The following is a 27,971-nucleotide window of genomic DNA, read 5'->3' as shown; positions in this document are numbered from 1 at the left end:
CACCCATATGGGATGCTGGTACCTGGCCCAACTTTGTAATTTTTTAAAAAACAGAAAAACTCAGAATGAATTATGAAGTTAAGTTACACCACAATTTCCTGATTCATTTGAGTGCAAAGTCTGGCTTAAATATGGTACCTATAAACATTAGTAACACATTTATCAAATGTAAATCTTAAGACATTTAGAGATACAAATTTAAAGATGTTTTTAAAATGCTTCCTGTGATCAAAGATCCCATCTTTTATTACTGTGAGGACTCCTGTATGCAAATTAGCTTCACTTACACAAACTGACAACGTTGACTTTACACATGACAATATTAAACAGGAACTAACAAATACCACATAAATATTCCTTATTTTGTAGTGTTCTTCTCCTCATCACCGTTTTCTGATACAGAACATTATACGCTGCAGGCCTGCCCGGCACAGAACTTTCAAGATACACATACCTGGGACCAGTTGTATGATTGTTTATGTAAAGGACAAAGCAGTCTTAGTTTGTGAATGAACATTTTTTTATTTTTATACCATAATCCAAATTGTAGCTTTTCTGGCTTGTTGAATGTTTCAACTAAATTTAATTTACAAAAAGATTTCTCCCACATTACACTAAAGCATTCATTGTGGTTTTTTATTTTCACCAGATTTTTACAAATAAAATCATTTTGATGGCTCTCTAATCCCTTAAATTACACATTGTCTAAAACCTGTCTGGGTTGAAAGAGCTCAATTCTGCCTAATTTTTCCAAGTTCAGTATAAATTACTGTGATGGAAACACTGATCATCCTCTTCCAGTAGTCCAGTCTGCGTTAAAATTCTTCCTCTGCCTGCTTGCTACGGGACTGCTTAAGCTGCTGTAGCCTCTCGATGGTTTCAGAAATGGTGCGCTCCCCATGGACCTTATTATCTCTGGTACGGATATTAACTGTGCCGCTGGTTTTCTCTTTTTCACCAACAACTAAAACGTAAGAGAGCTTGGTTAGACTTGTCTAGAGATACAGGATTACTAATGAATATCAAAACCACCTCTTTATAGTTCCCAATATGTTAAAACACATTTGACCTAAAAATCTACTTTAAAAAAAATGGGGTCATTTAGTCCAGGCAACTTAAAACTTTTCTTGCCTTCATCTTTTATCTCTTCATATAAAAACTTTCAGACACACCTTTTAAGACATTTAATGAAATTTTCACAATCAGGACTGGAAGGAACTAAACAGAGAATTCATTGGAGCCTAAGGTCTCAGGATTTTCCTTCCTTACCCAGGATGAAGTTATACTGGGCTAACTGTGCGTTCCTGATCTTCTTATTCAGTGTACAGCCAGCATCCAGGTCAATGTCCGCCATGAACTTAGCATCATGGAACTGCTGCCGGACCTATTTATACAGAAATACCTTATTCATTAGCTCTAGAACGAGACATTCAGGCAAGCAGGAGAAAAAGAATGCTAACAAAAAGTATACATTAATTTGTGACTTGTAAAAAAAACACTGCCTTTGAGAGATGAAATGCCCTAGAACATTTCGAAAATCAGAATCAAAGCAATCAAGTAAACCTAATTAGCTCTCAAGATGTTTATAAATTAATTGCTTTCCCTTTGTGATGTATAGTTTATCAGCTTACATATAACATCCAATGATGGATTTCTAATCCCATGCATATGCAGCAAGTCGGTAATAACAGGAATCCTCCAACCACTGCCATTTTTGTGTGCAGTATTTTTTAAGCTAAAATGCCGATAGCACAACCAGGTTAAAATCATCCCAACTTTTCTGTTGCTGGAGAATGGAATATAAAATGCCATTAAGAATTGTCTTTCTAACACTAATTAACTGAACATGATGATTACTATGTTAAATAGAATTCTAAGTTTTTCTCAACTGATTTATTTATAATTTCTTTAATCAAGAAAAAATTAAAAGCAGAAGACAGATTAAAGCCAAAGATCAAATCAAGATTGTTAAATGAAGTTCCAGAAATGTACAGTTGTTTTTACTACCTCAAAAATGCCAGTTCTGCTATATTGCCTTAGGTCCATGTTTATCAAGTAGACTTATTTTCAATATCAAAGCAAAAACTAGGTTAAAATTTTCTACCCAATAATTACAAAGGTTTTTCAAATCAGATTCTCATGGGTATTAATTAGTCCTATAACCTTAAAATGTAATAATGAAGATTTACTAGCCTAAAAGTAATACTAGCCATGAAGGATAGTTAAAAAAAAAAAAATCTGTTTATAACCTGCTTTGAGTTTAGCTCTTATGTTCAAAACACCCCACACCTGGTTTATAAACCAGTTTTTACACAGTGTGATTAACACGAAGAAGAGGCGGAGTAAGTGAAAACCAGCGAGCTTTACCATCTGCCCAGCCTTTATTCTTGCAAACACACAAGTTACAGAGCAGAATCACCACCACACGACCTAGAAACACTAAGAAGGGGTCCAGTTTCTGGAAGTCCTGGTTACAATGCAGAATGAATGTTTCCATGGAAATCTTTTAGGTATGGAAGTTTAAATTGTAACTGTCATCAGTACTCCATTATCACCAGTAAAATTAGCTTTCTTAGGCTGACCCAGGCATCCAAATAGCCCAAATCATCTACAATACACTAATTTTGTATGTGTTATATGATCTTTGAACTAATATTAGCCATACTAATAATTTTTATGCTTTAGTGGTCTTTAACTAGTTAACTTGGGATTTTTTAAAATGTTAACTTGGGATTTTTTAAAACACAATTTCTAAAGATTTTGTTACATTTCTCTACTATAAGCTTTAAGAACACTTCCTAAAATATCATTACATTAGAACAGACTCTTCTAGCCTGTAAGGTATAAGTAGGAATGGCCATTTATACATTTGCTAGTTTTTTTAGCAGGAAGGGTAAAACATTCATCCACCATGATGCTAACTGAAAAATTCTGGATTAAAAACAAAGCAGAATTACTCTTTAACCCAAAGAGCAGCCTGAACTGCATTTTACATCTGAATTCACACATCATGTTGAGGTACTTGTTGGTTTGGTTTTTAAAATACTAAATGCTACAATGTACAAGTGTTGTGTCTATACAATACTATCTGAATGTCTTCTGATCAGGTACTCATGTACAAAAGCACTGAAAAGGTAATATAATCATACTCTATACTTTGTGCATCTTTGTGGGTACAGTCTGTTGAAATCTTTATATACAGAAGATCAAATCAGACTAAGTAAAGATAATTGAAAATGAATCTTGAAGAATGGGGTGGGAGGGAAGTTATGGGGAGAAAAACCACTGTAATCCAAAAGTTGTACTTTTTACCACATATAGAAAACAGTTAAATTTCACTCATAATGTATGGCTTGAGATCTGAAACACTTAACAAGAGGTGTTGAAGAAAAATCTTAGTTAAGGATTACCTTTTGAGCATATTCATCACAGGTTGGCCCCACTGGAACGACCATTACCTGGCGAGGAGACAGCCAGAAGGGCCTTTAAAAGAAGACAAACTTTACTCCAGATCTGGATACACTCTCTAACAAGGATGACACAATTCTTACTCTGCTCTTTATCTGTTCTGAAGCATGGAAGGATACTTTTTTCATCATGGGGAATACAGTGCCCTGAGTTTATCATTTTGCAGGATTCAGCTATAATTAAGTTGGCAGACTTAGGATTCCTACTCAGAAAAGATTACAAGTTTTGGTGCAGTGATTCGTTTTACTGAACACTTGTCACTGACAAGGAGGGACTCTTCAGAATATTTCATTACTAAATTGGAAAGTTGTTGCTCACTTACACTAGACAAAACCAGAGAAAATGACAGAAGTTACCATTTCCCCCCATAGTTTTCTGTGAGGATGGCAATCATTCTCTCCACAGACCCCAGGATGGCACGATGAATAATCACTGGCCTCTTCTTGTCATCACCATCATGGCTGGGAAGAAAAACATTTTGCCTTATATATGCATTTCCTCTTGTATATTTCTAGAGAAAATTCTGACCTGAAACCAGAAACTCACCTTACAAAGGTAAGATTAAAGCGGATGGGCAGCTGAAAATCCAGCTGGATGGTGGCACACTGATGGTACCGACCAATTGCATCTTTAATCTGTATGTCAATCTAAGAAGACAGGGCCAGGTTACCATAAGACATTGAGTTAAAACTCAGCTCAACAGTGGGAATAAGGCTAATTTTTCCTTTTTAAATTTAAAAGAATCTCCTCTTCACCCACAAATGAAAATTACATTACTCAAAAAATACTTTGGTACTAACCTTTGGACCATAAAAAGCTCCATCTCCAGGGTTTAACTCCCACTTTTCACCAAATTCATTCAGACTGTTTTCAAGTTGCTAAAGATAAAGCAAAATGATTTTTTATTTTTGTTTATCTGCAACTTCCCTTCTGGACCAACCTGAGACTCAAAATACAATTATTTTCATGGATCACTATTCTCAACTTTGTAATTTTGTCCCCTTAAACTTATGCTCATATAAACCCCTTTTTGGGGCCAGTGCTATGGCACAGTGAGTTAAGCTGTGTCCTGCATTGCCGACATCTCATTTGGATGCCTGCTAGAGTCTCAACTGTTCCACTTCCAATCCTGCTCTCTGCTAATGCGTGTGGGAAAGCAGTGGAAGATGACTCAAATCTCTGGGCCCTGTACCAGTGTGGGAGACCCAGAAGCAGCTACTGGCTTTGGATTGGACCAGCTCTAACCATTGCAGCCATTTGGGAAATCGCTTACCTTTCAAATAAATAAATCTTTAACAAGGGTATTTAAGTTTACAGCTTATCAACAAGGGGCTGGTGTTGTGGCGTAGAGGGTAACAAGACACTTCCATCTTATATTAGGTGCCTGTTCATGTCCTAGCTGCTCCACTTCAGAACCAGCACCCTGCTAATGGCTTGGGAAAAGCAGTAGAAGCTGACCTGAGTAACTGGGCCCCTGCCACCATTTGGGAGACCCAGATGAAGCTCCTGGCCCATTGCTGGCCATTGCTATCATTTGGGGGAGTGAAGTAGCAGATCTCTCTCTGTAAACCTTTCAAAATAAAATTGAAAAATAGCTTGCAGCTTGGTAAATGAAATAACATTCAATCATTGGTGAAACAAGCTTCCTCACACCTAGGAATCACTTCCAATTCCTTCTGCTTTAATCCTTTTAAGGAGGCCAATTTCAGATAGTGTCTGTCCCATCAAAAAACACCACTTACTTTCTCAGCTTGATTCCATACTTCAATATCTCCAAGGAATTTTTCTGGGCGAGTAGAAAGGTTCAGTTTAAAAGAAAATCCAAATACATTATATACTGTTCGTAGAAAATCCAAACAACCTTTTATTTCATCTTCAATCTTTAAATTTAGAAAGCACAGAAAAGAAAAAATACTTTGAAAAATGGAAATACTTTGGAAGCCAAGAAAAATTTTTATCTTACTGGGTCTCATACCTGCTCCATGGCACAGAATATGTGAGCATCATCCTGCTGGAATCTTCGTACCCGGGTAAGTCCTGTGAGTGCCCCTGACAGTTCATTCCTATGTAGGACCCCAAAATCAGCAATGCGCAGGGGCAACTCCCGCCAGGATCTTGGCCGATGGTCAAACATAAGGCTGAAAAAAAAACCACGAAATTTGAAATCTACCAATCCTGAACTCTAGGAAAGTGAAACTGCTTCTCTACTATGACATCTAATTCCATGCTTTTCTGATTACACATCTTGTTTTTAATAATTGTTTTGGGGGCCTAGCATTCTGGGTACAGGTGATGCCTGGCTGTTCCATTTCCAATCTAGCTCCCTGCTAATATGCCTGGGAAAGCAACAGAAAATGGCCTGAGAACTTGGGTCCATGCCACCCATACAGGACACCAGGATGAGGCGCCAGGCTTCGGTCTGGTCCAGCCCTGCCACTGAGGCTATCTGGGGCTTGAACCAGCAGATGGAAGATCTCTGTTTCTCCCTTTCTCTCTAACTTTGTCTGTCAAATACATAAACCTAAAAAAAATCTTTTGAAGGAGGTAAAGCAAGCTCAAACTGTGGCACAAGTAAATCTTCAATAGAAACTCAAAGCTGCTGAATACCAGTGTCCTGGGCAGTTCATGGGTTTAAGAGCAAACAGCTCCTTCTCCACCTCAAAGGAGAACATGTTTTCACTGTAGTGCTGCCAGTGGCCTGAGGTCATCCACAGTCGGCTGTTGTAGATGTTTGGGGTGACAACCTCCTGGAATCCTCTTTTCCTATATTCACTCTGTTAAGAGAACAAACAGTACAAATGTAAGCAAACAAATGTTTACCTTTCTGATAGTATAAAAATCACACTTTTTACTCCTAAGTGATACATGGGCTATTACTCAGAAATTGCACTTCTAGGTATTTTCCAAAAGGGAACCTCTTATACATGTACATAAGGAAGCTTAAACAAACCAGGCTAACCACATCGTGTTTAGGAATATGGGAAACTCAATTTATAGTACTCAAAGTGATAAAGGAATAATATGTAACAACTGAAAATAAACAGTATTTGAAAAAATATCACAATAGACAATGTAATAATTTAAGGGTAAATATTTGGGGTACTAAGGATCCATGTCAACTTCAAAACAGTTTCTTCTTGGAAAGGAGTAGAAAGCATTAGAAAGAGGTTCCAAAAGGAGACTTCTTAAAACTTATATAATTTTCAAACATAGCATGATATATTTTTTAAATTTGGGTGGTAAGTACACAAATTCTCTTTAAATTCATGTTTGAAATTTTATGGTTCAATGTAAAGACTAGCTTGCTTTTTCAAGGAAGCTATAAATGAAAGGTCAAAGATCTCCTACACAAAATATACAGAGTTACACATCCTACTTCAACTTCATCTGCCTGTGTACAGCTAAGTAAATGGACAAAATGGTATGATAGGAAGTAAGTATTCTTACATGACCTATGAGACCCCAGACATCAAAATACAAATTTTTATCTTATATCCTAAATCTTAAAATAATGAAAATGATTTACCCTGATGAATTCCATAAGTGTGTTATAAATATAGGCTCCCTTTGGCAGGAAAAAGCAACTTCCAGGGCTAAGTTCATGGAAGAAATAGAGTTCCTGGTCCTGTAGAAAAAAAAAAACTTAAGATTGTACTTGAATGTATACAAACCAAACTTTAGAAAACTTGAGTATAGCAGTCATGTCCCATATTTCAATTAGTACCAATGCTGAATCAAACCATCTCACTATTTCTGGTGCACAATTTAATGGTGGGGAATTGTAGCTGATTTACAATTTCACATAGGCCCATTTCTGCCGGTTACATTCCCCAGTCAAGATTCCAAAACAGTGACATCTTCCACTGCCCACACTGAGAGATCTTTAATTCCTCGAGGTTTCAACTTCATTTGTTCTTTCCTCCTCTCTCTACCCTGCCCTCCCTTTCTCTCCTACAAAACAAAGGGCAGGAAAGAGAATGGGACACTGATAATCAGGAGGAGGAGGAGAGGAAGATGATTAACTTTGGGTCATGTGAAAGACAATCTGCTTCCTCATTGCCCCCATAATCCCAAGTACCCAAAGCTCTCAGGGACACCCCGGTCCTCCTCCTAATCACTGCCAGCTTCCTCACTGGTGCAAGTGACTTCCCAAAGGAGCATGGCATGGCTACTGTCTTCAGCTCAAACTTCATCACCTGACAATCAAGGACCTCTGGCACAGAATGGGCCCTATTTCAGGGGAGAATGATTACATCAACATTAACTTCCAATCTGAGGCTATATCCAGTGGTAAGCAGAGAGTGAAGGAAATGAGACAAAGAATCCACTGGTGACCTGATGTCACCTTGGCCAGCAAGTAGATTAGTATGTCTGGGTCTCAGTTTCCACATCTTTAAAATCAGTCAGACTAGATGTTTCCTAAATGTAGTTCTCCTGGCTCTATGAAATAGCTATAGCTCTTTTACAGAAAACTACAATGCATTTTTGAGTATGAAACATACTCCATAATACATGAATAACCAGTAGCCCATAGTTAATTGAAAGCTATAGCATCTCTTCAAAAGGAAATTTCTAGTACTTAACACAACTACATTTCACATTTCAAACTAAAGAAAAACAGAATACATCACTGCTCTTTTACATACCCTCCCAATTTTCCTATGATCTCGGTTTTTAGCTTCCTCCTGGAACTTTTCCCACTCTTTCAACATTTTGGGATCTGGGAATGAAATGCCGTAAATTCTCTGCAGAGTCTCCATATCTGCTTTGCCTTCCCAATATGTGGAGGAATTCTGAAAAAGGGATTAACCATGAAAGATCACCAGATTTGTAAATCTCATTTTAAGAATTGGAGCAGGTGAAGCCGCAGCCTGCAATGCCAGCATCCCATATGGGTGCTGGTTTGAGACCTGGCTGCACCACTTCCAATCCTGTTCTTGCTGTGGCCTGGGAAAGCAGTGGAAGGTGGCCCACACTGCACCCATGTGGGAGACCCGGAAGAAGCTCCTGGCTTTGGATCGGTGCAGCTCCGGCTGTTGTGGCCAATTGGAGAGTGAACCAGTGGATAGAAGACCTCTCTGTGTGTAATTCTGACATTTAAGTAAATAAATAAATCTTTAAAAAAAAATTAGAGGGGCCAATGTGTGGCACAGGTTAAACCCCAGCCTGCACTGTTGGCATTCCAAATGGGTCCCAGTTCTAGTCTTGGTTGTTCCACTTCTGATCCAGCTCCCTGCTAATGTGCCAGAGAGAGAGAAGATGGCCCAAGAACTTATGGCCCTGCTCCGAGGTAGGAGACCCAAAAGCAGCTCCTGGCTTTGGCCTGAGCCAGCCCTGGTCATTGTAGTCATCTGGAAAGTAAACCAGCAGATGAAAGACCTGCCTCCCCCTCTAACTCTTTCAAATAAATAATAAACCTTTAAGAGTTGGATCTTATTTCTCAGTTATTTTATAAGTCAAATTAGTATTAGTCCTTTGGACAAGACAAATGGCATAAAAAAATTGCAGAGTGTCTCCTGTGGTTCTGAGGCATAGCTGGAGTAGCTAGACTCATTCCACAGCCAAAGGTAGTTATCTTCATCCTTCAAAAAGAATGCCATTCTTCAATTTTCATTCACTTAGGCCATGGACATTACTCTGACTGCAAGGGCATGTCTCACAAAAAGACTAAGCAAAAATGAAAATGAAACAAAAACATCCTGAAATGTCAACTATTCTCATGATTTAAAGTGCCTTTTAATACTAATAATTTAATAATTAAATGTATGAACTGTAGTCTGCATTGCATAACAGTGTTTCGGGTAATGAAGGACAATATCTAAGGCCATGGTCCTGGTCCTGGGCCAGCGCTGTGGCACAGTGGGTAAAGCACATCCTGTATCAGGGCAGGGGCTGCTCCACTTCCCATCCAGCTCCCTACTCCCATCCAGCTCCCTACTAATGGCCCGGGAAAACCAGCAGAAGATGGCCCAACGTTTGGGTCCCTGGAATCCACGTAGAAGATCTGAATTAAGTTCTTCGCTTTAGCCTAGCCTAGCCTAGCCCTGGCCATTGCAGCCATCTGGGGAGTGAACCAGCAAATGGAATCTGACTCTCTCAAATAAATAAAACTTAAAAACAAAACAAAAAATATCACTGTCCTACTAAGACCATATCATCTAGTGACATATTCATCTTGGCTTGGGTAAGAACACTGTGGTGCTTGGGTAACAACAAAATAACCTAAAGGCACATTTCTCAGAATGTATCCTCACTGGTATTAAATGCACAGCTGTTGTAGAAAACTGTAAAATTCGGTTTATAGTTTTATTAAAAAGGACAACTTGGGTGTATACAAAGGGCCAAAGCACACCCTCCTACAGTGAGTCTCACAGCCATTATTTCATGATGGGTGAATTCCCTGCAGTTCCACCCTATGGAGATCATGGATGAAATTAATGACTCCCGGTGAGAACCTGAGTTATAAAAGCCTGAAGACAAAGAAAGAACGCCCACTTAGTAGACAGCAGGAAGAAAAAAAAAAAAAAAATCTTACGTGGTTGGGAAAAAAAATGGTGGAAGAGAAAAACCCATGCAAATTTAAGCACATACCTATACTAGGCAAATAAGTTACATAGTCTTTAAAGTTACATTACTTACTTTGTGTATTTTTAAAGTCTTAATTTTTCCTGTGTGTCTCACATGAGGACCCCGGCAGAGGTCTATCAAGGGGCCACATCTAAAGACAAAATGAAAAAAATTTTAACAAATACAAAGTCATACAGCCCAATTGCATTTAATGACATCTGATATTCTCACCTATAGACTGTAGTAGTTGGGGTATTCACTTTTTCATTAAGTATCCGGCATTTGAACTTGTTGTACTGAAAACAGAAACAATTTTTAAGACCCCTCCTTTAATTTGTACCTCAAAATATGGTTGCTAAAATATAACTCAAAGTATATCAGAATTGTATAAGTATAAAAATGCCAATATGTCACCCATCAAAATTCTTCTCAAGAACAAAATAGATTTCCTTTAATACCCTAAAGCCCAATGGTACAAGTCATGGATGATGTAAAAGTTGAAGCCACAAAACAGCAAATTAAAAAAAAAAATTAAAAGTTGAGGCTGTTACAATTAAATTTACCTTAAACATTTCCAATAAAGTTTCTTTCTTAACTTCTAATCTTTCAAAAGCTTGTTTTTCTTTCATGATTTTCTTACATACAGTCTCCAAGGAAGCGAAGTCATTACTGGACACACCCCTGAGGGACGAGAAAGCAATATCTCTTACCATTTCATGCTGACCACTTGCTGGCTTACACCAATGTTTCCTAGGACACTTTAGAGGTAGAAAGGGTTAACATCGGGCCCTTGCATCATGTATGTGTTGACTATTTTTCCATAAATTATTTTCGTATTTCATGCATACAGTGCTTTGTACCTTTGTCATCACAGAGACCTTCTCACTAGTGCCTCCTCCCTCCCACCAGCTTTGTTTTATATTTCTCAATATATCCAGGGGCTTTAATTCCATCAATCTAGATCAGAGATCTCAGGAAAGCCTCTATCAACAACTAAACTGCAACACTTCCAGTTTTGACAATGCGAACACTCGGTAGCAGAAAGCAATGACCTCGGTGTCCTGACTCCTTAAAAAAAAAAAAAAAAAAGGCACATTCACAGACTCAGTCACCCACATTTTGTTTTCTTTATCCAGCGCCACAACTTACCCTTCTTCAAGGTACATGTCGTAATAGAACCCATTCTCTATGGGTGGCCCATAGCATAAACATCCACCATAGACTCTCTCCATAGCCTCACCCATAATGTGAGCACTGGAGTGCCAATAGACCTGAAATATTAAGAAAAAAAGAGTAGTTTCAGTGCTGGCACACAAGTTGTTGGCTAACAAGGTCATTTTAAAGAGCACAATTTATTACAAACAAAATCAATTAAAAAAAATCTCAATTTATAAATCTGTCAACTACAATGATTTTACCTACAGCCAAACTAATTTTAAAAGGTCTCTATGGGCTGGTGCTGTGGTGTATCAGGTAAAGCCGCCACCTGAGGTGCCAGCATCCTATATGGATGCCTGTTCAACTCCTGGCTGCTTCACTTCCAATCCAGCTCTCTGCCATGGCCTGGGAAAGCAGAAGATGGCCCGAGTTCTTGGGCCCCTGCACCTATGTGGGAGACCTTGATGAAGCTCCTGGCTCCTCATTGGAGCAGCTGGGCCATTGCAGCCAATTGGGAACTGAACCATCAGATGGAAGACCTCTCTCTCTCTGCCTCTCCTCTCTCAGTGTAACTCTGACTTTCAAATAAATAAATAAATCTTTAAAAAAAAAAGAAAGGAAAATAAAATGGTGGTGCTAGTGCTGTGGCACAGTGGGTAAAGCCCCCACCTGCAGTGCCAGCATCCCATATGTGTGCCAGTTTGAGCCCCGGCTGCTCCATGTCCAATGCAGCTCTCTGCTATGGCCAGGGAAAGCAGTAGAAAATGAAGAGCAACATTTGGCCACTGGCTCTTGTGTATGCGTGTAACCTGAGGGGAAAATCTGCAGTCCCATTGACTTTGAGCATGGCCAGGAAACCACGGAAGACCATGAGGTGTCTGCAGCCTCCCAGAATCAGTATTCCTAGTGGGAACTGGCTCAGGGAACATCTGTCTCTTGCTAACTGGACAGGATGGCAGGGCAGAAGGAAACCTCTGCACCCAGAGACCGTGGGAGCCTTGTGTACTGAGACTGTGGGGACTTGGTGGTACATGCGAGGGTGCAGGGTGTAGCTGGGTCTCTGGGAAATCACTGGTGTGGCTCCACACACTTGGAGCTTCTTGGTTGCTTAGGGCAGATCATTACAGCAGGAACTGCACTCACAGTGAGGAATGCACAGAGCGTTTGTGCAGTTCATACGGAGGTGTGGATGAGCACTGAATACACTGAGGGCTAACACCCAGGCACTGCTCAGCATGGAGGAGAGGAGGTGAGGCGGTGATCACACTGATGAGACCCCTTCTGTTAATAAGAGGAGATCTACCATGCCCAATGGGGGCATTACCATGGATACTCGCCCCAGCCTGAAGCACTGACCAGAGGTCCCGGCCACATCTACCACACATCTCTTGGTATTCACTGAAAGTGCAGATATTCTAAGAAACAGAGGCACAGCTCAAAGATAAGAGCCATCAGAGGAAAATAACAATTAACTCCACAAAGGCCTAACAATAAATGCAGAAATTCAAGAAACAAGAATAAGACAGACACTATGAACACCCCCAAAGGAACACAATAACGTTTCAATATTAGAATGTGAAGATGAAGAATTTGATGAAATGCCGAAACAAAATTCAAAAAAATCATAGGATTACTGAAAAGCAATCAAAAGCAAATCCACAAACTAAAACCATACATGACATGAATGAAAATTTTTCCCATGAAATTGATATTTTAAAGAGAAATCAAAAATATTAGAAATGAAGAATTCAATAGATCAAATAAAAACTGCAGTGGGAATCTTTATCAGCATTTGGTGAGGCAGAAGAAAGAATATTTGAGTTAGAAGATAAGTCTTTGGAAATCTTTCATTCAGAACAAAAATAAGAAATTTGAAAACTTAAAAACAGTGTTGGAGACTTACAAGATACCATCAAACATATGGGTCTGGGGAGTTCCTGAAGGTGGGGAAAGAGAATGGACTAAAGGCCTACTTAGTGAAATAATTACAGAAAACTTCCCTAAGTTGGAGAAAGAAAGAGACATGCAAATACAGGAAGCACACAGAACTCCTAATAGGCATAACCAGAAATGATCTTCATGCCACAATGCAGTCAAACTTTCCACAGTAAAACATAAAGAAAAGTTCTAAAATGTGCAGGAGAGAAACATCAGGTCACTTTCAGAGGATCTCAAATTATATGCGCAGCTGACTTCTCCTCAGAAACCCTACAGGCTAGACGGGAATGGTGAGACATAGTCCAAGTCTTAAGAGAAAAAAATGGGGGCTGATGCTGCGGCGTAGCAGGTAGAGTTGCGACCTGCAGTGCCAGCATCCCACGAGTCCTGGCTGCTCCACTTCAGATCCAGCTCTCTGCTATGGCCTGGGGAAAGCAGTGAAGGATGGCCCAAGTCCTTGGGCTCCTGCACTGGCATGGGAGGCTCAGAGAAAGCTCCTGGTTCCTGACTTCAAATTTGTGCAGCTCCAGCCGTTGCGGCCACCTAGGGAGTGAACCAGTGGATAGAAGACCCCCTCCCCCCCGAGCATCTTTTTTAAAAGATTTATTTATTTGAAAGGCAATTACATAAATTTAAAAATGCAAGCAAACTGTTGAGTGGATAAAGGAATTATGGTGTACACACACACACACACTGGAGTACTTATTCAGCTGTAAAAAATTAAAAAAATGAAATCTTGTCTTTTGCATGGTCACAACTGGAAACCTATAATTATACTTAGTGAAATAAGTCAGTCCTTAAAAGAGATATTACGTTTTCCCTGATCTGAGGTAACTAACAGAGCATCTAAAATGTGGTATGTTGGAGTAAAATGGACATTTTGAGATTTGATGATTGTGTACAGCCCTTGTCTCTACTGTTGAGGAACAGTGTTTTTTTTTTTTAGTTGACAGTATTTGTTGAACTCTTTACTTAGTGTAGTGATAATCTTTTGAGTAAAGTAGACTGAAAATGGTTCTTTATAAAAAATTAAGAATGGGAATGAAAGAGGAAAGAGGGGTGGGAGCATGGGTGAGAAGGTAGGGTAGGACGTATCACTGTTTTCCTAAAACTGTATATATGAAATACATGAAACTTGTATAACTTTAATAAATAAAAAAAAAATTCCCATATGATTCTTCCTCATGAAAGTATATAGTAATGAAAATAAACATATTCAACATCTCCTCTTAATTTTCTCAGGCAAGCCCTTTTAAATGCAAATTTCAAATATGACTATGACAATCACGAAAGTAGCAACAAGCTGGGATGAACTGCCAATATGAGCTGCCATTCAATGAACACTTACGGCCTGAGCTTCCTCATCCTCAAACTTGAGAAGTTCCAAGGTACAATCTTCCTCCAATGGGCGGTCTAGGTCCCAGACAACTTTATTCACTTTAGCAATAACAGTATTGTCAGCCAGGCCTTGACTTAAAAATATACACAAAAACACAAGAATTTTTTAAAAAATTAATTCCTTACAATACAACATTTAATATTAAGAATAGGAAAGAACTATATTATACATTAATACTCTGGTTATATACCTATATGTCTTATAAAATATAGATGTATCTATACCTTTCTGAAATAAAATGAAAAAGCAACAGTCTCCAAAAAAATGTACCCAAGAATATATATGCTGAAAATTCAGAATACTATTTAATCTGGGTATCTCCATGATGTTCAGCAGGTACACTCAACTAACAGAGGAGACTACACACCTTTTACACTGTTAAATCTCACAGAAGGCTTGAAGGTGTTAATGGAAAATCTGTCATCGAAGGCTCTTATTTTCTTCTTGCTCTGTGTAAAGGTTTACAACTAAATTTATACAACCACCCCTCCCTTAAAGATCAAGAAAAAAGTAGTGAAGAAAAAATTCCTATTCAATATTCAGTGCTCATGAGACTTTCCTGTAGATAACAGTCAATGTTTTCTTCCTCCATGAGAACAGATGGAACCAGTAAAATGATTAAAAATAAACATTTCACAAAACCTAACATGAATCTGACAGAGAGAAATGTCTGTTCATTTTGGTACAAAGAGTTTCCCAAGACTAACAAACAGATAAAGGTAACTAATATTGTCTGTATTTTGGAAATGACTTTCATCTTCTGGTCCATAATGGTGCCCTGAGATGGTTAACAATAGTGTTATTTTGAAAACACAGATAACATATAGGCCATCCTGAATCATTTTAGTCTTTCAAAGAAAGGATAAAGCAATTCATACTTTCTGATTTACAACCAAACAAAACTTCAAAGGAAAATCTTTTGAAGCAAAGGGAGCATGGCTTTTTCTCTTCCCTTTCATATTCACCACTAATCATTTGAACATTTAAATAGGCCATTATTCATATTCCAATAGAAAATAAATACTTATTCTGGAGTTGTGCAAAAATGTCTTAATAAAGTACCCTGATTACAGACCAGCCTAAAGCCCCTCAAGGCTTTAAGCACTTCACTATATAAATCTGCAGTGCTTGCAAAAATTTTTTTCCAACAGGTCACTTGAAAAATTACAATCTATTCTGTACTAGATGAAAACACAGGAGAATGTTGAGAAAAAAGTTTCTGGACTCACAAAAGCATGAACTTTAATAATGACATGGCTATAATCTCATTGTGTGACAAAGGAGAAATCTAACCTGAAAGGTTGAACTGGTATTTAAACATCTATGCCATTTTCTAGGATCTCACCTGGTAAATTTGGTTATCACTGCAACTTTTTACTTCTTTGGGAGTAAGGCAGAAGTACCTGTCAAATCAACTGCAACACTCGACTCACTTTGTAAAAATAACCAATGTCCACAGCACAGTGACAGCTCATGGACTATTTTCTTTGACTCCTGCATAATATGCTTACCAAGATTCAACTGCATAGGTTTCCAAACCTGTTTATGTGGCTTCTAAAAAGCCAAGTTCAATAACTGGTAAGGGTTGATAAAGGTTGGGTAATGGGGAAAAAAACTTTGTCAAGGAAGGTGTGGATAAAAATAACCACATAAACATCTGGAAAGATTCTGCAATCATGCCGTTTCTCATTTCTGTTATATTAATACGGGAACTCTAATTGGCATTCTCTATCCTCAAAAGTCCTGGCCTTACACATAAAAAATAAATGAATATATATGCATATATTATATACTAAAACGTTTAAGACAAAAATTAGCAAGCATTTTCTAGAAAAGGGCATATGCTTGCTGTTGCATATTGTTCTTAGCTTTAACATGGTTTAAAAAATAAAGAAAAGCAAAACATAAAAACCACTCTTACTTGGTTTAAGACATATGGTCATTTATCGGCCGGCGCCGGCACACTGGGTTCTAGTCCTGGTCGGGGCGCCGGATTCTTTCCCGGTTGCCCCTCTTCCAGGCCAGCTCTCTGCGGTGACCAGGGAAGGCAGTGGAGGATGGCCCAAGTGCTTGGGCCCTGCACCCATGGGAGACCAGGAGAAGCACCTGGCTCCTGCCTTCGGATCAGTGCGGTGCGCAGGCTGCAGTGCACCAGCCATGGTGGCCATTGGAGGGTGAACCAATGGCAAAGGAAGACCTTTCTCTCTGTCTCTCTCACTATCCACTCTGCCTGTCAAATGACCATATGTCTTTTTTTTTTTTATCAATTTATAACTTCCCGATTCTAATTTCCTGATTAACTGGCCAACCACTGATTCAATCACATCAATTACAAAGTATGCATTTATTTCTCAGTTACTTCAAATAATTTCCTCCCTGTCCAATTAGGTTTTAAGATTAGTATTCATAGGGCCAGGCTGTGGCATGGCAGGGAAAGTCACCACCTGCAGTGCCAGAATCCCATATGGGCACCAGTTTGAGTCCCAGCTGTTTCACTTCTGATCCAGCTCTCTACTTTGGCCTGGGAAAGCAGTAGAAGATGGCCCAAGTCCTTGGGCCCGTGCCCATGGGGGAGACCTGGCTCCTGGCTTCGGATCAGATCAGCTCTGGTCATAGCAGCCATTTAGGGAGTAAACCAGCAGATCGAACACCTCTTTTTCTCTCTCTCTGCCTCTCTATAACTCTGCCTTTCAAAAAAACCTTTTAAAAAAATTAGGTATTCTTTGAATTTATAAACATATGCTTTTTTCATGTCACATATAAATTTCTTAACTTTCTCATGTAGCATGATCTGCCTTCACATTTAACTTCAAAACTGAGACATTTAAGGCAAAACCGGTAAAGCTTTCTACTTGATTCTGTGCCATTTATGATCAAAGTAGAACTACACACACAAATTTTCATAGGTACAAAGCAGATTCTTTCAGAAATTAACTTCAGATCCTGCCTGTAAGGTTCCACATCACTTTGGTTTTAAAAATCTGCAGCAATATAAACACCCAAAAACTTTCAAGCAGTAACAAAGTATGAGGATAAAACTTGTCAAGAGAATAAATGTTTAGTATGGTTAAAAACATCAGGAGGTCAAGGTAGATGTTTCTTGTACCTAATTCCACATGCAATTTGATAAGGTGTAGTCTTCCAGGATTCTGCATCGACCTGTTTGCCATCAGGCAGAGTGACTTTAATTGGCTTGCTGTGTTTCTCCGCCTTTTCTGCCAGGATGGAATCATGTTCTGCTTTTAGTTTATTATACATCTCAAGACGTGTGTTAATATATTCAGGCCAGGGGTTCAACTGCAAAGCAAATGTGAAAATTCAGAAAAAAACTTGTCTTCCTTTTTAGAAAAAGAAATTATAAAATAGACAATATAAAAGCCACAATGACTGATCAATGCAATATGTTAACTGCCATAATCATGGGCATTGCTATAATAATACTAATATCTACTTCTTATAATTTTACCTTAGAGGGCTGCCAACATCCTGAATTGACAAATACTATCATTTTGCAAAAAAAAATTCCCATCAAGTGCTTTTATCTCTTTTTTAAAAATATTTATTTGAAAGGCAGAGAAAGAGAGAGAAAGGAGAGATGGAGACAGAGAGAATCTTCCATTTGCCAGTTAACTCCCCAAATGGCTGCCAAAAGGACTGGGTGAAGCCAGGGCCAGAAGACAGAAGCCAGGGAACTTCACCAGGTGTCCCATGTTGGTGGCAGGGGCCCAAACACTTAGGCCATCTTAGGCTGTTTTTCCAGGTATGTTAGCAGGGAGCTGAATGGGATGGCGCTGCAGGCAGCTGCTTAACTCGTGCCCTGTGTGCTTTTAAAACGCCCTCTTAAGGTCTTTTCTAGCTAAATGAAATTACTATAGAAACAACTGGAGGCCTGAGTTGTGGCATAGCAGATCAAGCCACTCAGGCAATGCGAGCATCCCATATGAGTGCTAGTTCAATTCAGGGCCAGTCTGCTTCTGATACAGCTTCCTGCCAATGCCCCTGGGAAAGCAGCAAAAAATGGCCCAGGCACTTATGCCCTTGCCACCCACATGGGAGACCAGAATGGCATTCCAGACTCCTGGCTTCAGCCTTTTCCAGCTCTGGTCACTGCAGCCATCAGGGGAATGAACCAGCAGATGGAAGATCTCTGACTTTCCATCTGTCTTTCCTCCTCTCCTCTGTAACTCTGCCTTTCAAATGAATAAAATCTTAAAAAAATAAAAACTGGCTTTCATTCTGTTTCAGTCTTGTTCACAAGGTCTGCCTGTGTCTCCACTCACAACCACCCAGGAATTTGATTTAGGAATTCCCATATTTGAAAGTATCACTGAATTCAAAGAAGACAGGATCACATACTTTCCTGGGAGTATTTAAAACAGGGGCATGGGGCCAGCACTGTGGCATACCAGGCTACACCATCACCTGCAGTGCCAGCATCCCATATGGGTGCCTGTTTGAGTCCCAGTTGCTCCACTTTCGACCCAGCTAACTGTTAATGCACCTGGGAAAGCAGTGGAAGATGGCCCACCCAAGTGCCTGGGCCCCTGCACCACATGGAAAACCTGGAGAAAGCTCCTGGCTCCTAGCTTCAGTTTGGCCCAGCCCTGAATGTTCTGGCCATTTGGGGAGTGAGCCAGCAAATGGAAGACTTCTCTCTCTGCCTTTCCCTTTCTGTAACTCCACATTTCAAATAAATAAATAAATCTTAAAAAAAAAAAAAATACCACAATGCTACTCATTTAAATATTAGATAAAATCAACCAAAATATTCTGTACCTAGACTAGTATTGTGGCACAAAGGGTTTTAAGCCGCAGCTTGCAACACCACTGTCCCATAGCGGAGTACTAATTCAAGACTTGGCTACTCCGCTTCCCATCCAGCTTCCCACTAATGTGGCCATCTGGGGAGTGAACCAGCAGCTGAAGACCTCTGTCTCTTTCTGTCTCCCTTTCTTTGTTGTTCTGCCTTTCAAAAATCAAAAATCTGATACCCACTCAAGTTTAATAGTTTGGCAAATAAAAAGATAGAAATCAAAAATCTCACTTCCTCTAATGTCAGTCTACAAAACAGGTAGTGAATCTGTGGTCATAAAATAGCCAACCCACTAACATTGACAGTGTTTACAATCTTAAATGATGATAATGTTGATATTAGCAATTATACACAAAAGCAGAGTGAGGATGGCTTAATTTTTACCATGATTTTCTACCTTCGAATATATTTAATAAAAAAATGACTTATTCCAATACAAGAACTTAACACTTATTCTATTTTGATAATGCTTCTAAATACATTCTATATACAACATAAAACACACTTAATCTGAAAGGAGTACAGACTATTATCTGAGAAAGTGACCTGAACTAACAGAAAATGAAAGTTGGGCCTACTCTGTGGCATAGTGGGCTAAGCCTCAGCCTGCGGCATCAGAATCCCATATGGGCTCTGGTTCAAGTCCTGGCTGCTCCTCTAAGACCCAGCTCTCTGATATGGCCTTGAGAAAACAGTTGAAAACAGCCCAAGTGCTTGGGCTCCTGCACCTGGATGGGAGACATGAAGAAGCTCCTGGCTTCAGAAAGGCTTAGCTCCAGCCATTGCAGCCATCTGGGGAGTGAACCAGCAGACGGGAGACCTTTCTCTCTGCCTCTCCCTCTCTCTATAACTCTACCTCTCAAATAAATAAAATAGAATCTTAAAAAAAAAAGAAAATGAAAGCCAACTACAGTATATAGACTCATTGTACACAGCCTGGGTTCCATGGTTTCTGGTGACCATGGTTACCCACTAGGTCACCTTTAGAGGTTAATAACATTTTCCTAAACATCACAGCCAAAAAACAAAAAAAACCCATAAGATTAAAAACACATATTTACATATTTCAACCTATTAAAATACAACTTTTTGGAACAATTAAGCTTTCTAGGTGAAGGAGCATTTTTATTTTTTCCATTATATAAAATTCCCTTCTCATTTCTTATCTTTTCTGTCTTCATCTTTTGAAATGGAAGAGCCCCAAATATCTTTGTAATTCTTGCCTTCAGTGTCTTTTTCATTAGCCCTCTCTGGGAGATTTTGATCACAGGTGTCCATAATCCTACATGAAGAACCAATGAATTAATATCTAAAAGTCCACTCTGTCACTCTATGACCATAATCTGAACCTTTCAGTCCAAAGCATAGTCCCCAGTCCTACCCACCATGAACCCTCAGTCCTATCCCACCTACTCCCTTAACCCTCTCCATTTTTCTGCAGTTTATATCCTCAAAACTTTGCATGTGATTACAATGAAAGTACAAAAAAGAAATTAGGGCCAATATGTATTTTGCATTTTTCTGTACTTCTTAGTCAGAAGAACTTAGGGTACAACTCAGTTTATTCAACATCCATTGAGCAGACGGTCCCTGGGCCTGGGCCTGGCTCCGGGAAGGCAGAGATGAGTAGAACTTGCACATCTCCCTCACAGGGAACAAGGCAAGTACACGATGACAGGATTGCAGGGGAGGAGGCAAGGGCCAGCACACTGCACTGTACAATCTTTCCACACCAATCCTTAAACATACACAAGTCTCACTCAAGATGGCCTATTCAGAAGGGCACTCTAATTGTACCCTTTGTTTCCCATTTCCAAGCTAACTCTCAAGCTGTGACAGAAGAGTATGACTGATTCATAAGCATTATTGTATTTACTTGCAAATTTTAAAATCACAATCAAAATTTGCCTTACATTGACAATGAAGTATAATGGACAAGAGATGGACCAAATATAGGAGAAATGGTTAGGTGGAGCTCTAAGTATCACTATGCCCGAATACTGACACATTGGAAATCCCTAATTCAAAATCTGACACGCTCCCTCATCAAGCTCCAAAAGTTTCCATTTCTGAGCTTTTCAGATTTTGGGTTTTCAGATAAGGGATGCTTAACAGTGAAATCCCAAAATGTCGCAAATGTCCCAAAATCTGTAAAAGTCTTAAATTTAAAATAGTTCTGCTTCCAAGCATGTTAGAAAGGGCTACTCAACCTGCATAAACTTACTCACAAGTAAATGAAAGCACTATAAGCTGAGCAACTGCAGCACTTGTAAAGCCAGTCTGTTGTGCTACTGCTAAGCCTGCTCCTTTGAACTTCTTCCCTCTTGTAGTTTTCAAGCCTCCATCCAATAAAATGGCCATAATGACTAAAGCAAAAGTGAAGCACAGCTCACAGTAACTCAACCTCAACCATAATGTAGAAAGACAAGCTTAACTGCCAGTTAAGGCAAAACACGCAGGAGGCAGGCTGCATGTGGGCTAGTTTTGGTCATACCAGTTCCTTTTAGCATGAGCTCAGGGAACTGAGAGCATTCTCTGCACACTTGAAGGGACTCAAGGGATTTGTCCTGGCTTAAAACCAAAGTGCAAGAACAGGTCCAGTTGGCAACAGTGAGAAAGGGTCAAGCCATTTTTGGCTTCTGTAAATGCAGCAGAAGCTCAAACACCACCTTTTTATTTCCTTAATATCTCAATAAAATGATCAAACAGCTGCCATCCATTCTAGCAGATTATTACCGTAGTCCACGATTCCTCTGTGAAACCCCACAATCAGATCATCTTACAGTCTTACTCCAGCTGCTTTCCTTTTGCAATGACTACCCATCTTGTTCTCCCACTTGCAGAGTAGCTTTTCCTAATTCTTCTCCCCAATTTTCCTACTTAGTGCCATCTTACAAGCTCACGGGAAACACAGGATCCCTTCCACATAACCAGCCTGAGACAGCTGCCTAGTGTGTCCCAACTTTTGAGAACAGAGCACTCTGTGAGGATGACTTTTACCTCTGCTCGCCCTCCATCTCCAGATCCCTCTTTGTTCTTCTTCTTGCCTCCTTCCTTCCTCTTCTCCTCACCAGCACCTTCCTAAATAAGCAAAAAAGAAATGAGGGGTTTGTACTTTAATTTCACAGCCCTTCCCCCATAATACCCCAATGGTTTTGAAGATGTCATTTGAGTATGTTTAAAAAAACAAACAGAAATCTGATTTTGAAAGACTGAAAATTTCACTACTAACAAAGACAAGTCAACAACTTACAATAAAGACAAGTCCTAAAAGAGTAGAGTTACTGACCATGTTCGATTCCTCAAATTCCATTTAATTTTAACTATTCCTGGGATTTCTCACTGCAGGTTTACTTGTACCATGTTCTAAACATACAGCTACAAAGAAGCACACATGTACTCAGTAAGTGCATTTCCAGGAAAAGAAAAAAATCAAATGCAATATGTATCTCCCCATTCCACAGCACTTCCAAAAGCCTGTGTGCTCACAGCATTTTGCTAAATCCTGCAGAAGAAGCAAACCCAAGACCTAATCCCTACGACATGCAAACTTCATTTCTTCAGGACACCACGGCACACATGTATGAGGCTCTCCTGGAGAACACAGCAGCAATACCAGGAATAGTTGCCAAACAGGCTGCAATCACACTAAGTGCTAGGATGGAGAGGATTTTGGCAGATTGGATTGTGAAAACAGAGGAAATACATTCTAAGTATACACACAAGATGTCGTCAGAGTTTTTAAAACAAAAAACAAATCAAAGAGAAAATGATTAAACCAGATAGGCATATGAACTTCAATCAGAAGCAGTGAACTCACAGGAAGTTTTAAAATAGTTAGACCTGTACCAGGGATACTGAGTGACCAATATAAAGGAGGGGAGAAGTATAGTACTGAATGTTTGTGATTTTTTCAGTCTCATTAAGATATAATTCATAAACCACACTACCTAACAGCATAAAGTGCACAATTCAATGGTTTTTAGTGTATTCATAGTTGTACAACTCTCATAATCCATTGCAGTGCATTTTCACCACCTCAAAAAAGAAACCCTGTCCCCAATATTAGTCACTCCCTTTCCCTCCTAACTCAGCCCTTGGTAGCCATATACCTTCCTTCTGTCTCTATGGATTGGCCCATGCAGGTATTCCATATAAATAATCATACCATATGAGTTCTTCTGTGACTACCTTCTTTTGCTCACCACAGTTTCAAATATTTGCTCATCATAATTTCAGATAGAAGTATTTCATTCCTTTTTATTGCCATATAATATCACATTGTTTATCCATTTATAATGGAATCTGTCATCTAAAACATGTTACTTGTACAATTTAAAAATAAAATTTTTAAAAGATTCCTAATGTTATCTCAAACTAACCCTTCTTTCACTTTAGGAGCCTAAGAATGAAATTTCTTTTTCTAGTAAAATGTTTTTGGTTGAGCCAGTGTTGTGCACAGTGGGTTAAGCAGCCACCTCAATGCTGGTATCCCATATGGGTACTTGTTCATGAGCCAGCTGCTTCACTTCCGATCCAGCTCCCTGCTATCATGCCTGGGAAGGCAGAGGAATATGGCCCAAGTACTTGGCTCCTTTCACTCATGTGGGAAAACCAGAAGATGCTCCTGGTGTCAACCTAACCCAACCCTGGCTGTTGAGGCCATATGGGGATTGAACCAGTGGATGGAAAATGGATCTCTCTCTCTCTCCCTCTAACTCTGCCTTTCAAACAAATTAATTTTTTTAAAAAAAATTTGGTTTTGGTCATTTAACAAATGAATGGGTGTAGTGAAAAAAGGGGGAGAAAATTAACAAGAATTTTGTGTTCTAAATACTTCTCCCTTTCACAAATGAGCACAAACCCTCAAAGAAGGTGATTTGTCCACTTTTATACAGATAGTAGGTGGTAGAGTTGGGAAACCGAAACAGGCCTTTCTGAAACAGAGGCCCATTCCCTCCTTACACCTACTGGGAAGATGGTGGGTAGCTGTTCTCTGCTCAATGAAGGCAGGAAAGAAAAAAATATGACTTTGTGTATTACATAGTTATGTAACAACAATTTAAAATTTCAAAGCAGGGGCCAGCGCTGTGGTGCAGCGGGTTAACGCCCTGTGCAGCGGGTTAACGCCCTGGCCTGAAGCACTGGCATCCCATATGGGCACCGGTTCTAGTCCCGGATGCTCCTCTTCTGATCCAGCTCTCTGCTATGGCCTGGGAAAGCAGTAGAAGATGGCCCAAGTCCTTGGGCCCCTGCACCTGCCTAGGAGACCTGAAGATGCTCCTGATCGGCACAGCTCTAGCCGTTGCGGCCAACTGGGGAGTGAACCAGCGGATGGAAGACCTCTCTCTCTGCTTCTCCTTTCTCTGTGTAACTCTTTCAAATAAATAAATATAAAAAAAATAAAATTTCAATGCAAAAGTCGGGGCAGAGAACTGGACTGTGAAGGGAAGCTAGGAATTACCTTCTTCGAGGATGCTAGAGTCGAAAAGAAAGTATCTACAGAACATAGTTCAAATAAACTCAATCCCAGACAGCTGAGACAGGAATGTTCTGTAATTCCAAAAACTTGACTGAGGGGTAGATATTGTGGTGATGGCACAGGTTAAGCCATGACTTGGGACACCCATGTTTTACGCTGAAGCACTGGTTCCAGTCCCAGCTACTTGGTGAACCCAATTCTCAGCTAATGTGCCCAGAAAGCAGCAGAAGGGACCCACATCCTTGGGGTCCTGCCACCACCCATTTGGGAGACCTGAATTGAGTTCCTGGCTCCTGGTTTCGGCTGGACTATCTCTTGTTCTTGTGGCCATTTGGGGAGTGAACCAGCAGATAGAAGAAAATAACTCTGCCACTGTGCCTTTGAAACAAATTAAAAAAAAAAACACAAAACTATAATCGGGGGGTGGCAGGTGCTATGGTATATAGCAGGTTAAGCAGCCACCTGCAGCACTGTATACCATAGGGGTGTCGGTTCAAATCCCAGGTGCTCCACTTCCAATCCAGCTCCCTGCTAATGTGCCTGGGAAAGCAGAAGATGGCCCAAGTCCTTGGGCCCTTGCACCCATGTGGGAGACTCAGATAAAGCCCCTGGCTTTGGCCTGGTTCAACCCTGGCCACTGCAGCCATTTGGGGAGTGAACCAGCATATGGGAGATTTTCCTTTCTCTGCAACACTGCCTTTCAAATAAAACAAATATTTAATTTGTCATAGTATTTGTCTTTGACTCATTCCCTGGCAGAAGATGGGAGACAGGACTATAGGGGTTAGGAGTACTGACGACAGAATACTGAGTTTGAGTGAGTTACTGTTCCTATGCTTGTTTTCTCACCTGTATGATGGGGGTATAAACAGAATCCAGTTCACAGGGTTACTATGAGAACTGAATGAAGCACTCAATGCATTCATATTGCGCCATATCCATAGTTAGCATTCAATAAATGTTAGCTATTGTATAATTCATTATTCAAGAGGGAGAAATCTCATATAAAGGTTATTCAAAAAGTTCATGGTGGGAAGGTGGTGTAGTGGTCCCAAGATGCTCCTTGGAACTCCCAAATCCCATTGGAAGTGCCTGGATCAAGTCCCTGCCCTGCTACTAATTCCAGCCTTTTTCTAATGTGCACTCTGGTAGACAGCAGGTATTGGCTCAAGTACTTGGTTCCCTGCCACCCACGTGGGAGACTCAGATTATAGCTCCTGGCTACAGGATGGCCCAGTAACAGCTGTTGCAGGCATTTGGGGAGTAAACCAGCAAATGGGAGGTCTATCTCCTTCAAATAAATAATAATGTTTAAGTTCATGGAAAATGTGTATTATGAAAAAACTATGCATGGATTTCAATTAATTTTTGCACCAAAATAAATCTCTTAAATTCCATTGTCCATTAACTTTGAAAGATGAAACCAAAAGCAAATTAGAGAACAGTGAAAATATCACTTTTAAATGGGAAAAAAAGATGGAAAAAGTCTACATATAGCCAGTACTTACCACCTTAAATAAAATTTATGTAACTTAGAAACACTCAAATACATTTTTCCAATTTGAATCTCTGAAGGAACTGAAAAAAACTGTCTTTTAGGGTTCCTGTCCTGTCAGAGCAAGGGAGGCTACTTGGGTTGAAGCTCTCCCCCTTCTATCCCACCACCAGAGGCTTTTACAAATACAGCCCAGGTCTAACACATCCCTGCTTGAAAAACTTCATGCGTAGAATATGATCATCCTTGATTGCCCAAGATCTTTCTGATGGCTATACCTCTGCCTCAAGCATATCTCTTGCAAGCAACCTGACAGACAGGAGTCACTACCCAAATGCCTTCTCCACCTGGGAAAACACTGCTCCGCCTGGTTTCCCAGGTGAACTCATTCGTCCACATTCAAACCCCTCCCAACCACAGTGAAGTGCTTTCTCTTCTGGAATCCCAGAGTTGGTCACACATCACTATAACTTTAGGACTTAGGAGGTTCTCAAAGCCAGGGACTGGGTCCTATTCATTTTCCTACCTGGCTCACTCAGCTTGCTGCCAGGCATAACAAAAACCGAGAAATTTTAAATGATCATTTAAAGACAAACTTTACGTGGCAGCATCAAAGAGAGGTGGGGTATGTCTTTATGCCAAGGTTGACGCCCAAGAGAAAGTTCAAAAGGATGACGTCCATCAGCTCTCATGAATTTAAGGCCAGCTGCAGCCTAGACAGGCGCAGCTTCTCAGCCATTCGTAAACTGTGAACAGCCGGTCTCCACCACTCACGAGTGTGTGGAAATTGCCTAAACCTGGGCAAGGTGGAGCAGATTTCGGGGGCTTGGTTTCCCCTTCCTTAAACTGGGGATCTTTCACCCTACAGCGTTTTAGGATTAAGTGAAGCTCTGTAATATGCTTCCGGCAGAAAAAGCGCCAGAACACAAGTCTGGGAGTCGCGAGTCCGAGCCCCGAGTTCTGCCTCAGCTTCTACTTCGATGTGTGGCTCTGAGCAATGACTCGAGGTCTCCCTTTCCTCATCCGAAAAATGAGAATGAACCACGGACGACTCCTGTCCAATCGGGTCCCCGACGTATCCGGGAGTTCTACGTCCGTCCCGGCCACACTCGGCCCCCGCTGCTTCCTGCCTCCCGCCCGCCGCCGACCGCCAGCGTTGGCAGTCAGCGTCCTGGCCCAGCTCTGGGTCCCCCCACCAAACTGGCTCACCGACTTCTCCTCGCCTCCCATCTTCCCTGAAGGGCTGCTGGCCGCTTCCTCTAACATCGGACTACGCAGAGCCGAGAGCGAAGGTCTGGAAGAAGGCGGAAGGCGGGCAGAAGCGGGCCCTGGTCTCCGAGGAACACGGCGCTCGCACCACGTTGCCCCTGGCGCACCAGCTGATGCAACCTGCAGGCGCCTGCGCCCGCCTCTAGCTGCCCGGGGAAGGGCAAGCCAATCGGCGACGGCGGGAGACGGGCCCTCCGCCCTGTGAACCAATGAGAAGGCTTGTTGGGGGACAGCCCTTCTAGGAAATCAGGGCGTGGCAAACGAGGGGAAGCTGGGAGAGGGGAACGCGCGGAGCTGGACCCGTACTTCTGCCGGACCCTCCACTAAACCCCAATCCGGAGGCGAGGCTTTTGCAATGCGCATGCGCCCTTCTTTCCGGCTG

General features: G+C 40.6%; 1 protein-coding gene across 1 annotated transcript; it reads right to left on the bottom strand.

Moving 5' to 3' along the window:
- Nucleotides 1–502: 502 nt before the first annotated feature.
- Nucleotides 503–27,704, bottom strand: TARS1 (threonyl-tRNA synthetase 1). The gene is made up of 19 exons (XM_002714114.6): nucleotides 27,530–27,704; nucleotides 22,344–22,424; nucleotides 17,637–17,827; nucleotides 14,480–14,603; nucleotides 11,185–11,306; nucleotides 10,599–10,716; nucleotides 10,267–10,331; nucleotides 10,108–10,186; nucleotides 8,115–8,261; nucleotides 6,995–7,093; nucleotides 6,076–6,242; nucleotides 5,444–5,606; nucleotides 5,211–5,348; nucleotides 4,269–4,346; nucleotides 4,015–4,115; nucleotides 3,825–3,929; nucleotides 3,411–3,483; nucleotides 1,270–1,384; nucleotides 503–964 (listed from the first exon to the last, which is right to left on the bottom strand). The coding sequence occupies exons 1-19, from the start codon at nucleotides 27,584–27,586 to the stop codon at nucleotides 816–818; spliced, it is 2,172 nt and encodes a 723-aa protein (XP_002714160.2). The 5' UTR covers nucleotides 27,587–27,704; the 3' UTR covers nucleotides 503–815.
- Between the last annotated feature and the right edge of the window lie 267 nt (nucleotides 27,705–27,971).

Source organism: Oryctolagus cuniculus, chromosome 14 (assembly GCF_051225735.1).
Source record: "Oryctolagus cuniculus isolate XC-2025 breed Fujian yellow rabbit chromosome 14, ASM5122573v1, whole genome shotgun sequence".
NCBI lineage: Eukaryota > Metazoa > Chordata > Mammalia > Lagomorpha > Leporidae > Oryctolagus > Oryctolagus cuniculus.
The sequence above is the reverse complement of the archived record's forward strand: the minus strand, read 5'-3'. Positions and strand labels throughout refer to the sequence as shown.